The sequence below is a fragment of the Vicugna pacos genome, chromosome 21, assembly GCF_048564905.1.
Source record: "Vicugna pacos chromosome 21, VicPac4, whole genome shotgun sequence".
Classification (NCBI taxonomy): domain Eukaryota; kingdom Metazoa; phylum Chordata; class Mammalia; order Artiodactyla; family Camelidae; genus Vicugna; species Vicugna pacos.
The window spans coordinates 13,251,075-13,264,323 of record NC_133007.1 but is presented as its reverse complement, the minus strand read 5'-3'; the positions used below and the strand labels follow the sequence as shown (position 1 = coordinate 13,264,323).

General features: G+C 42.7%; 1 protein-coding gene across 5 annotated transcripts in view; it reads left to right on the top strand.

Moving 5' to 3' along the window:
* Positions 1-13,249, top strand: part of DNM3 (dynamin 3) — a 458,318-nt gene that overhangs the window by 421,314 nt on the left and 23,755 nt on the right. For 3 of the 5 annotated variants that reach the window (XM_006211125.3, XM_015245096.3, XM_006211127.4), the window contains 2 exons: positions 6,980-7,206; positions 7,950-8,186. In XM_006211125.3, the coding sequence (XP_006211187.1) occupies positions 6,980-7,206; positions 7,950-8,186 (464 nt within the window). Of the gene's footprint in view, positions 1-6,979; positions 7,207-7,949; positions 8,187-9,197; positions 9,383-12,825; positions 13,123-13,249 lie in introns of those variants that run through there. The other 2 variants (XM_072946114.1, XM_072946113.1) reach the window with 2 other exon arrangements.

The following is a 13,249-nucleotide window of genomic DNA, read 5'->3' as shown; positions in this document are numbered from 1 at the left end:
GATCTTATGGTTACCGAGGGAATGGGGGTGGGAGTGGATAAATTTAGGAGTTTGAGAATTGCAAATGTTAGCCACTATATATAAAAATAGATTTAAAAAACCCAAATATCTTCTGTATAGCACAGGGAACTATATTCTATATCTTGTAATAACCTTTAATTTAAATGAATATATGTATGTATATGCATAACTGTGACATTATGCTACATACCAGAAATTGACACATTGTAACTGACTATACTTCAATTAAAAAAAAAAGATTCCTTTCAAAATTCTATTTCTAAATATGCCCGTCTATTTGTGGTTCAGGATCTGCTGGTTTCTTGACTTTAACAAGCCACCAACAGTCACGTGAGCAATCTTGTTTTTAACTCTATCTTTGTATACATTTTGTTTATTCAAATAAGATTAGTAGGATGCTTTGAAGTATCAGCAGCAGGTAAACAACGTATTGGAAATACATTGGAAACTATAAATTGTATTTTTAAGCCTGATCAATGGCCTGACCTGAAGCAAATCATTTGGCCCCTCTGAGTTGAAATCAGTTTTAAAACTGCAGTAAGAACCCTGAGCTGCCCTACAGAATTGTCAGAGAACTTAATAAATGTGGCTAGATGCCATTTTGAAAAATATAAAGTACTAAACAAACAGTCTGTGTATTTCTAAAATTACCCTCTTAACTTGACTTAAATGAGTTCAGGTTGTTTTGCAGTGGGATCCAGGCACTTGCTTATTTAAACATTTTCCTGATTAAGTATCATTTATCTTTTCACTGTTTTACCGAGAGTCATTAGTGCTGCCATAAGTTCAAACGCTTCTCTGCTCTGTACGATATTAAATCATCCGCACAGGAAATAGCACTTCCTGTCTATAGCTGTGAGGACTGGCTTGACATAAATTAGTTAAAGGGAAGGAAAAAAAAAAAGAACCCTATTGCAGATTTATCCTACTTTCACCTTCTCAAGGAAGACACACACACAAAGGAACACGAGGGTAATCGCCCTCTCCCCTCACCGCTGTGCTCACTTGCTTTATGAATTGGCTAAACCCCCATCTACGGAGGATTCGCCATGGAAGTGAGGTTCTGCTAGTTGTCTTGAGGGGAGATCTCACAGAAGAGTCATGAGAAAGGAGGCTTCAAGTGAGACTTGATCTCCAGGGTCAAACCTCAAAGCAGAGATGAACAGGACTATGGAGAAAGGAAAAACATCATGTCATGCTGGATTCTTAAGAAATTATGGTTACCATTATTTAAATTTAACTTTTCCGATCTACCAGAAAGTAGTTTTATGTGTCTAGGGTGATTGCTTTTCTCTGAGTATTATTTTTTTTCCTGCTTTCTTACTGCATCTGTAAAAATGTTTCATTTTATATATGCAATATATATTTTACATTTCTACAAATAATTCTGTATACTTCAAAATACAAATCCCTTTTTTCAGACGTACTCATGTTCTCGTGCCGTCTTATGGTACGGAACATCTGAGCCTTTTTCATTCTTTCCGAAAGCAGCCTATTGCGTACAAGGAACAGAAACACAGTGAACACCCAGCACTGTGGCATGCACATGTGTCGATTTTTTAACTTGGTTTAACGTGACGAGATCTTCAAGTGAGAGAATTAATCATAGAATCACAGCAAGAAAACAAATACTCCGACTCCTCATTCTGAATTCCATCCTCTTAACCCTGCTGTGTCTGTAAATGACTGCGGGAGCGAAAGCTAGTTAATTCCCCCGGAACTCATCAGTGCCTCAAGCTGGGTCCTCTGTTTGTCGACTGTCACTATTGAAAGCGGAGCTGTGGCCTTTCCTCTTGGAAATGGGAATGGCTACTCTGCCTACCGAAAAAGAATACGTTTCGGCCAACTTTCATGAAGTTCAGAATTTGGTGGGCAGTTTCCTTTGAAAGTTTACATTAAGTGTTCTGCCACTCAAGTCTCCATATGGAATTGTTTAAGAAGTTTAAAGCCAGCAATAAATGCCTTGCCTCAGACATACTGTAAGCCTTTGTCTATTGAAATGCAGCAGCTGTTTCATTGCTTAAACATACCAGGTAACAGAGGCACAAAGAAATAGCAGGTTTATGACAGGCGGTTGTTCTGGACAGGCTACAGTCGAAGCAGAGAGTTTTGTTCGAGACGTTAAAGTTAACACACACACAACGCCCCACGGCCGGCATGTGTTGACGGCCTCTTCTCTGTAGCTCACGCCACCAGAAGTTCTCCATCAGAGAACCAAGTAAGTGGACCCAGCTTTCTTCGAAAAGTGTCAGCAGCAAAGTGGCACATAATTCTGTGTTTGAACCCACAGGACAGCCACCTGTTGGGCACTCATGATTTTGTCCAGATTCTAAATGAAGAAATTGAGGCCCCAAGAGGTGAAGTGACTTGTCCAAGATCATACTGCTGGAGGTGGCAGAGTCACGACTAAAGTCCATGTCTCCTCATCGACCATCTTATACTCTCTCCATTTCACCATCCGATAATGCATGTGGCAGGTTCAGAAAACCATCAGTCAGCCTCCTCAGACTCAGAGGCTCCGAGCCCCGCAGCACACACGGAGGCTGTCTTCCCAGAGGGTTCACTTTACTCAAAGATTTAATTAGGGTTTGTCTGAATACGGGAAACAATGGTTTGAATCTTAACTAGTAAGTAATTTAAAACATTGTTCTTCACATTCAAACAAATGCAGATAAATCTGAAAGAGATTGTAAAGTTTTTATGAAATTTTAAGAACCAAATATGAAACCTAGAGGCATTTCACACTTGGAGCCGGTGCCCTGGACGCCTGGAGGTCCACATTAACTTTCCTCGGCCATGGGCGCTTTGGTGGAAAATTAGTAACATGTGCCCCAGTTTCAAAACTTACTGTACTTTAATGTGTGTGAAGTGGAGTGTTATTTTAAATGTTCATTATTTGAGGGGAAAGTACATCTTAAATACCAGCGCACTGATTTGTTTCCATGGGTCAGGAATTCTGCCTCCTGCTCAAGAAACAGATCCAGACCAGGACCCAGAAGCCCCGTTTGTGCCCCCACCTGGCCCCCATCACTCCCCACCAAGGGCAACACTCCTGCGTCCTTACACCGTAGATTAGTTCTGCCTGTCCTCGAACTTTGGAGTCATACACTATATGCCTCTTTGTGTCTAACTTTTTTGTTCAACCTTTGTGAGTCAAAGGATGCTACTTCTTAAAGAAGGAAAACTTCATTAGTCTCTAACACAACAAAATCCCTAGGAAATGGAAAGGTAGCTTGAGTACAAATGAGAGAATTGTGAGATCTCAGAGAACCACAAAATGCTCACCAAGCCCCTCTCCAAAACTGAGCAAAATTCACCTTCTCAGTTAAATTTTCTTATGTGTATTCACGTGAAAGAGTTACCACTGTCCCATTCTGTGGCCCCCACGTCTGGAAACCAAGAGACTTTAAGGAAATGGTTTTCTTAGTAACTAAGTTGTGTGAAAACCCTAGAAATGTCTCTTCTACTTGTGAAGGCTTTAAAATGGTCTTAGTAATAAAGACAAAGAAAGTTAAGAATCCAAACATACTGCCAGTTGCTAGAGAAGGGTTAAAGTAAGAAAGAGGAAAACATGTGGAACGTTTTTAATGACCTCACATTCCTTTACACTGAGCAGAATGGCGTGGGGCAGGACGCCTGTTTATCTAGCCTGCAGAGCTCGAAGTGGGATGAGGTTTTGTGTGTGAGAAATTTTTTGTGAGCCATACGAAGATGTGTAGGTTATAAGGTGTTATAATAAAAGGCAGAAATATTATTCCAAATCTCACACCCAAGTTTAGTTAGTTTATGTCATGTTCTGTGAGGTACTTTCTAAATGCTCTTCTCTAAAAGGGACCCACTGGGCCTCCAACTGTACAAAATCCTTGAGTTAAGTATTTGTACCACTGACATACAAACTGCCCAGAAAGTCCCTGAAGTGTCTGGAAACTCCCCGAAGTCCCTCTACCTTTGTTCCAGTTGTAGCACGACCAAGCTAAGGCTAGCAGGAGAAGAGTCTTTCTAAAATTGTTCTTAAGTGCAAAATAAAATGTGGACTTACAGCTCACCACATTGAACTGTACCACTCACTGCTGGCACTGTTGCTCCAGCCTCCTATTTATTCTTCTCTTTCTACCTACCTAATGCTAAGTCAGACTATATACTGGAAAAAGGGAAATTTTTATTTACGGAGCACTGACTCAGTGCTCCACATCATGCTAGGCAATTTATATTCAGTATCACTGAATGCTCGCAACAACTTTTGAGACAGCTCCTACCATGATCCTCGTTTTACAGATCAGGAATCTGAAACTGAGACGTTAAGTTATTTGTCCCCAAAAACGTGTTAAGAGCTAGCACTCAAATTCAGTGCTATCTGATTCCAAAGAATATGCCCATAACCACTGTGCTATATTGTCATTTTGTCTCATGCTCACATTATTCATGTTATTTCAGAACATTGCCAAATCTTTTGACTAGTAGGCAGATTTTCATGTGTAACATTTTGACATGGAAGAGTTGATTCAAGGCAGATCTTTGATCAGAATGCTGAACTGGGCTCTTATTGTTTCATTCCGTGGTTTGTTTGACAGTTGCTCCTTAATTCAGATCTGCTTTAAATCTATTCTTGGAAGGATCTTCTTTTAAATTGTGTTTAATAGATTCTAAGTGATACTCCAGGAAGATGTAAAGCTTCAAAAGAGCTTAACCCAACTGATGGTCAATGCCAGGAAAATTGTCTGTTTTTGAGTTTGGAGTTGTACCATCTCTCCAAGTACGGACACACACCTAACAGTGGAAGATTTGTGCAAATGTACATGATTCCGTGGGCAACTGCAAGTGTGTTTAGAAGCAAATAAATCTTCAAGGAGGGGAATGAAATATTCCTGAAGCCAAATTTACTGTCTTTGCTCTAAATCTGACTTTCCTTGATTTTCACTTTCTCTTCTCTCATTCACCGAAACCTCAATGTTTGAAGTGTCTCTGTTCTTTTCTTCCTTGCCCTTCACCTCCAAACAGCAGCAAGTCCAGTTGGTTTTTCCTTTCTAATATCATTTATACGTGCCTGTATTTTTTGTTCCACTGCAGCCTTGCTCAATTGAACCCTTATCATCTCGTAAATGATCTGTGATGGTCTTCGAACAGATTTCTTAATCTCCGCTACCACTCTTGCAAATTCTTTTCAAATCACAACCAGATTGATTCTCCTAAAACTTCTTTTATTATTTTACTTAGTTGTTTAAAAGCCTTCCATGGCTCCCCATTGCCAAGTGGATAAAGTTCAAACACTTTTCCTTGGCATTCAAGCTCTTCACATCGGCCCCAGGTTACCTGGCCAAATATACCTTCCATAACTATCGCACATAAACCTACTCTACCAGACAGTTGCCCGAATACGTCTTGTTTATTAGATTACATCCACATTTGATTCACTCCTGGTTTACAGAATATGTGCAGAGAAAACTTTTTATTTCACCACAGTGAAGCTTAACTTTCTGATTAGGAAATCTATTTACATGGTTTGAGACCTTTAAAAAAATAGTGAAGCTATGTGTTTTTCAGTCTTGTCATCTCTGAGTTACAAATTGAACTACAATTCAGAAATTTTGAGCATCTGACAGGCGTTCTATTGTCTGTCTGAATTTGTAACAATTAAATACACTGGCCTTGGACCTTTCTTAGAGAGATCCAGTGTCTCTAGATAAGCATTAGCTTTCTCATTTAACAGAGAAACTGAAAGAGCCAAGCTGGTTAATTTTTCTGGGCTTAAGTTAATTGCTGTACTTGTGCACCACTCTAAAACAATGTTTAAATGTAAATTATCTTTCCTAAGCACCCAAAGTAAGGCATAGGAGTAACAGAAAGAGCCCTAGACTTCAAGCCAGAGGATTTGGGGTTCAACTTAATGTTGTGTGTCTTTGGGCACGTTACTTAAACTCCCTGAACTTCAGTTCCTTCATCTGTAAAACTGGGGTGATACTCTCTGTCTCGTAAACATGCAGTGAGAAGTAAGTCAGATAACTTGTGAAGCACTCGGAATCACATTGTCACATTCACATTTTTTTTTTAATTGTAATATTTCTGACACGAAGATGCATGTTACACCCGTGACATCTTGGCATTCTGGTGTAGTTTAGTTGATGGTGTCTTTGCTTTCTCGGTGGCACATAAAAGAGTGATGTGTCTTAGATTTGATGAAATACGGTGATGGGTGATCTCTCCCTCCAGGCTGCATCCTCCCCATTCTTACCCTGCTGCAGGATGCCCCGCCCCTGAGACGTCTACAAATTGTTCATAGTTTAGTTTGTTGTCATCTGTCTGTGAACTGTGGAACCTTATGTCAGTCCTCATCACTGTTACGCTCCTACTGAAAACTAGAAAGCAAAGAGTGTATCACTTTTTTTTTTTTTTGGTAAATCAACTCGCGTAATGATACATGGTTCTGTATTTAATAAATATTCACTTAATGGTGCTAATTCCACTTTTGAGATGACACTGAAACCTAAGGCCTTAGTATTCCAGTGGTTTTGGTAAAAGCTAGGGCAAGGACTGGGACTACCAGGGAACGGATACCTCATGTTCTTACATGGGTTTCCTTATGCCATTGTTTCCTGTTGGAAATACCGCTGCTTACCTCCTGGTGCCTTCCCTTGTCTCTAAGCCAAGCAGCCTCAGATAACATTGCGGAAATGCCCGTCCAGCCAATGGCTCTGTTCTGGTGATGGCAGGGGTTGGCCCTCTTTTCAACAAATCTATGTCTTTCTTTCATGTCAACAACCATACGACAGAGGGGAAAACCGTTCCTGGCACCAGTACTGAGACTGGGAGGATGATGAAGAAAATAAGAGTAAACAGATATACAAGGCGTCCCTTTGCCCAGAGTGGATTTTCTTGGATTTTGTCCACAGGCTCTGAACCAGTTTATCATTTAATCACTCATTCACTCCCATTTTTTTACTTTTCTGTGATGACCTGACAGGTTAAAGATTTCATAAATTCTGAGCTCCTAGCACAGCTATATTCTTCAGAGGACCAAAATACACTGATGGAGGAATCTGCAGAACAGGCTCAGCGCCGGGATGAGATGCTTCGAATGTACCAAGCGCTTAAAGAAGCCCTTGTGATCATCGGAGACATCAACACCGCCACTACCTTCACGCCAGCACCACCTCCCGTGGACGACTCCTGGATACAGCATTCCCGCAGGTAGGAAGATGGCCCTGCATTGCCTGAGGCCTCCAAGCTTGTCCAGCATCATTTTCTGAATGTGCTTCCCTAAACCAATATGAACCTAGAGAAAAAAAGAGAAAGATAGATAGTTAAGTCCAGGAACCTGAGAGACGGTCAGATGATCTCAGCTCCCTTCAAAACCAAGCACACGATAGCCTTACGATGGAATGTTATATAGTCATGAAAAAGAGTAGGTTCTTTTAAGTGCCAAAATGAAAAGACAGTCCAATTAACGTGTAGCTTAAAGAAAAAAAAAGGAAGTTGTAGAACATTGTGTTCTGTTGTGTACAAAAAATGCAGTTTATATACATAGAGAAAAATGTCATCAAATATAGTTGAAAAGAGTACCCAAGAAACGATATTGGCTATCTCCACGGAGTAAGAAGGTTGGGAAGAGAAACTTCCTTTTCCTCGTTTACCCTTTATACCTTTTAACATTCCTAACATGTATCTGAGTTTCTACTCAGGCAAAAAAAAAAAAATGCTTCTTAAAAAGCAGCCAGTTCAGGGAGGTAGAGCTTAGTGGTAGAGCACATGCTTAGCATGCACGAGGTCCTGGGTTCAATGTACCTCCACTTTAGAAAAACTGAGTAAATAAACCTAATTACCTCCCCCCGATACAAACAAACAAACAAAAAGCAGTCAGTTATAAGACATTTTTTAAGGATGAATTCCGGCGGAAAGGAGGCCGGGCAAACAGCTGTCGTCTTTTTCTCCAGGTCGCCGCCTCCTAGCCCCACCACCCAGAGGAGGCCGACGCTGAGCGCGCCCCTCCCGCGGTCCACGTCCGGCCGGGGGCCCGCGCCCGCCATCCCCTCCCCGGGACCCCACTCGGGGGCGCCCCCAGTGCCATTCCGGCCCGGCCCGTTACCTCCTTTCCCCAACAGCAGCGACTCGTTCGGGGCGCCTCCGCAGGTGCCCTCGCGGCCCACCAGGGCCCCTCCCAGCGTCCCCAGGTGAGTGCTCCGCGCGCGGCCGACATTCAGGGGATGCTCTTTGGTTCTCTTCTCATAGCAAGACAGACAAAATTGATTTGGAAAAGAAAATGGCAAAGATACTCTCATACACGTTGGCAGTTTTCACCCGGGAGGGGGATCGTGGGAAAACTGCTGGGCCTGTGACACCATTTAGTAACCAATATATGTGGCCTAAACCTCTTCTTTATCAACTGGCACAAACCAAATAGGACCAAAGAAGCCTGGGTCCATGTGAATGACGCTTTGGCAGCTGTTTGTAGAATTTGACTGGGGGCTTTGAAATGAAAGAACCCTGGCTGAGCCGCTGCCAGCTGGGCACTCCCTAGGTCAGGACAGCATCGCCAGCTACGGCCTGGCCTTCACTGTTACCAAAGGAATTCTAGAAAATGCTGACTTCAGGAATATTATCCATCTGCCCTCTGAACTTTGACTCTTAAGCCCAATATTATTAACTTTAATGTAGGCTGAGTTAAAAATCCAGCTGATTAATTTGCAATTTTTTTTAAAACTGTGCATAGAAATATGATTGCTGTGTGCAGTTACTAACCATATATAAAATAAGAACACTAAGAATACTCTACATTTAAATAATACATTTAGGCATTTATAAGCAGATTTTCAGGCTTAATTGTGAAACCAAATAGCTAATAAATAAGTGGAACTTGAAACATATACACATATGGTTGAAGCTGCATTCTCACCTTCATACATTTACAGTCAGTATATGTACAATGTGTATAATCAGGGATTTTTAAAATAAAAGGGATTAGGGGTTTTTTTAATCAGAAATTTTAAAAGGAAAGAAAATAGCCCAAACAGAAAGTTAAATTTTTAGTTCAGTTCAGAAGATTAAAATGTTTGTATGCCCCATGAAGGAAAACCTTACTATGCATGCACGCACCATAAAGAGAGAGGTGACTTCTGTCCACCCAGGGAGCCTGAGTTACCTCACTCTGTGATTATGGTGCCTTCGTGTGTTTTGATCTTCAGGCTGTTGGGTGTAATGAAGAGAAGGGTCATCTTAAACCAGTAAGCAGAGGGAGGTGTAGCAGGAAGAGAAGGGGATGTGGGATCAGAAGACCTGACTTGGGCAACTCTTTTAACTGAGCCATGAGTTCCTCATCTATGAAATAAAGACATAACAGGGCTGTTTTCGCAGTCGTATTTGAAAGAGTCTGATAAATTGTAAAGCATCATCATTTTGGTCCCCATCAGAGAGGATATATGTACTATCAAAGCAGTGCATTTTTCTCTCTAACCTCAATAGGTTTGGTTTATGTATTTGGAACTGAGCTAAATCTCTAGTCATAATAGTAAAAACAATAGCTAATATTTATTGAGCTCTCACTATATTTGAGGCACAGTCCTAAGGGCTTTGCGGATACGTATTTGTTGCATACTCACAGCGAGCTCATGAGATGGGTTATTGTCCATTTTACAGTCGAGGCACAGAAGTTAAGCAGCTTGCCCAAGGCTGCTCAGCCAGGCCCCAGTGGAGCTGGGCCTGAATTCCAAGCTCTCTGACTCCAGAGCCGATTCTCCTGACCATAATATCAGGCTTTCTCAGCCTCCACATTACTGACATTTTTGTTGTGGGGGCTATGTGTGCATTTTAGGACTGGGATGTTTAACAGCATCCTGGCCTCCACCCACTGGGTGTTAGTTGCCGTCCCCGAGTTTGACCACTAAAAATGTCTCCAGACACTGCTGGGGGGTGCCGGGTGTTAAATCTCCCTCCCCTGAGGACCACTGCACTGCAGCATTCAAAAGACTCCTTTCCATGGCAACAAGCATAAATGTCAGCGTTGAGCCTCACTACAAGCAAGATTAAATTTTGCTTTAGGAAACTTCAGATTGACTGGGAAAGCATATCCACCATTGTGCCAAGAAGGCATAGAGGCCACTGGGGGAGGGCGTGGAGAGTGGGAAGGCAGGGGTCGCACACCAGAGACTGGAAGTGGGCTATTTTGTCTGTTTAGCTCTAAGAAAGAACCAGAGCAGCCCCAGTGGTGCCTGTCCTCAGGAACGAACGTGCATGTCTCTGCCTGCTTGCTTGGCTGCTTTACCTCTTCGTTTCCTATAAACTGTCTGCCAGTACCCTCCCGAGATGCTGTTGGATGCTAAACTGACTTGCGAAGCCGGGTGGCATCGCCCGGGGTCTTTCCGAGCTCACACACAGAAGGTAGCCGGCAGGAGTCCGGCTCCAGAGCCGGTGCTGGAGGAGGGAAGCCACCGGGTTCAAGGCGTCTGCCTTGGGGAATTTATAGGACAGCAGTTGTGTTATTCAGAATTTCTAGAGCATTCCCAAGTTAGAGCTAGACTTAACTTGGTCTGGCCTTGCAAAGAGTCTCAAATGTAAAACAGAAACGAGGGTTCAGAGTGAAAGAGGAAAGTTGGTTGTTTTGTGCTGAGCCTTGAAGTTTCAGCGCCAGTGCAGCCCGTGGGGAGGGAAATCCCTCGGGGGACTGGCGGTGGGGGGGTGTCACCTGAGAGAGAGCAAGAAAGACTCTGTCAGAATCCTTATGCCTATTAAAGTTTAGCTTTAGATGGAGAATTCTGACCACATAAAGTCTGTTTTTAATAAAAGCCAGAGCAGGAATCCTACCAAATGCAAGCCAGAAATGGGGTTTAAGATTTCAAAAAAAAAAAAAAAAAAAGGGAAGAAAAGAAAGAGAGACAAAGATAGAAGGAAGGAAAGAAAAAGTTGAGGAAAGCTCTTGTTGAAACTTCACCTTGTTCTCTTTATTTATATGTTCTCTGTTCCCTCCACGATTTGCCTCCATTTTCTCTATTAAAAATGAAAAACATTCGAAATGCCAGTATCCATCATCTCCAGAAAAACAGCCCTTAGCTTTCCAAGAAGGAAGTTGAATTGTTTCCCCCAGTTCTTTGCTTTCTTAAGAGCCCTTTCTCCCCTTGTATCTGAAACCAGAAACTCATAACGTGACAAGACAGCACAAGGAGTGTCCCGCCGGCTCCCTGTCGGACTTTAATATCACAAAGGCCAAAAAAACTGAACTTTCAGAGGCAGGAGACTCTTGCATTCGGCACGTGCCTGGGCACAGCTTTCTTCTGGATAATTTGCAATTTCGTTAGCAAGTTATGCTCTTCACTTGTAAGAGCACGTATTTATTGTAACCCTACTCAGATGTAATGAAAGCACTTGCAGTTGTACAGAAACCATGAGCCTTCTGCATTTTTTAAAAAATTATTATTATTATATCTTTCCATTCCAATGTAGAGGAAGAGGAAGGAGAGAAGCTGGTGGAGTCACTTCTGGCCCAGTTTTTCCCAGCTGCTCAAACTGTGCTGGTTTATGTGCATGAGCCTTTCAGTGAGGGAGCTAGAAGTACTGCAAACTGCATGCCTGTTTTAATTAATTCCACCTGAACTCGGGGAGCCTCTCTACCCTAAAGAGACTTACCAGCATGGCTGCTCCTGCCATTAGGAAGCTGAGTGGACTCAAATCTGCTTTGGGGAACATTTTCTGTTGCCAGAATGTTTGGAGTGCCCCCTCCTCTCTCACCTCCATCAACCTCTCTGAAAGGGGCTGAAACCCAGTTGGAAAATCCCAGCCAGTTGAGTCCTCGTTTAGCAGGATGATCTTAAACAGACATCCGTGCCCCCTTAGGGGCCCCTCTTCTCTTACTTGAAGATCCTAATCTTCACCAAACACCAACTTTAGGGCTGAGGTAGCTATTTTCAGCTACAGCTTCTTGAAATTAGCTAATTGGGCATCACAGCCTTTGACATTAACAGAACCAATTAGCTGACTCACAGTGTGTTTTTCCTGGCCGCAGCCAGCTCTGGCCTTATTCCGCTCGTTCGTCTTCTCCCCTTTCCCTGGACCAAGCTATTCTGCAACAATCAAAAGGGGTTAAGTGTGGGAGGAAGGGTCTCTATCCACGGAAAAGCAAGCTTCCTTTCCCTCATCACCAGTCTTCAAAAACAGAAGTTCTTTCTTTTAGCCACCCCTGTCACCAAGTCTGATGGTATCCTTTTAAAAACGGCAAACCTGAATCAGAGGAAAGGGTCTGGCTTTCACCCGGCTCATCCACGTGACAGAAACACAACGTGGGCACCAAGAAATGCTCCACTAAAAGGGCCTCTGGTGAGCCCCACGGTGAAGCTGACGGCCCTGCGCTGCAGGGACAGCCATGGAGCAGCCTCAGGCTTTCCCAGGGCTTCCCACGTTTGTTCCTTCCACGACTCATAAGGTTTCCCTGACTTTACGTGGCACTCCTGGGGAGTTTCATCACAGCCCCACATTCTCAGTAACTTACTACTAAACCAACCGTGGCAAAAGATATACCAACCTCTCTACATGAAGAGACAGTCCCTGCTCTCAGATTCTTTTCTTCACGGTGGTGAAAGCCATTTGGTTCTCTTGACAGTTTAGTTTAATCTTATTTGAAACGTTTGGCCTTGATGCTCTTCCGTGCTGTATCGCGTTTACATACTTTGTGTGTTGATTTAAGTGACAGTGAACGCAGATTCCCTCTCACTTAGGGATGAGGTGTCCCTGTTTTGTTTTGTTTTCAGCCAGTCCCCCAGATTTCGAGTAAGAACAACAAACCCCTGATTCTTATGAGTGTGTCTTTGCATCCCTAACGTCAAGGTTTGGTGCCGTGAAGGACGAAGCTGCAGAGCCTTGAAGTCGTGGGCTCAGGGTACACGGACAGTTGAGCGACTCGTGTGACTAACCTGTGTCTGATTTCCCCGCAATCTTGGACTGGAAACGTCCTGAATTGCTCCCTCCTCAACAGCCCTTAAAAGTATGACTCCTTTTAGCAGCTGAGTGCCTTTGGACAAATGATGAGTTCATCTTCTGCTTTCCTGTTTCAGCCATGAACTTTCTATCTTCCCCACCATCCTTCCCCTTTACAGAACAAACAAATAAATTTGCGATTAGGTATTCTGATTTTTCAGGGAACAGTTTTTTATTTTAAGCAACTGGATTTTAAAGTCAAGCAAGGATTTTTAAAAAGTATAATTGCCAAGAATAGAACATTGAGGTATGCTTTCTGACGCTTACTTAGTGT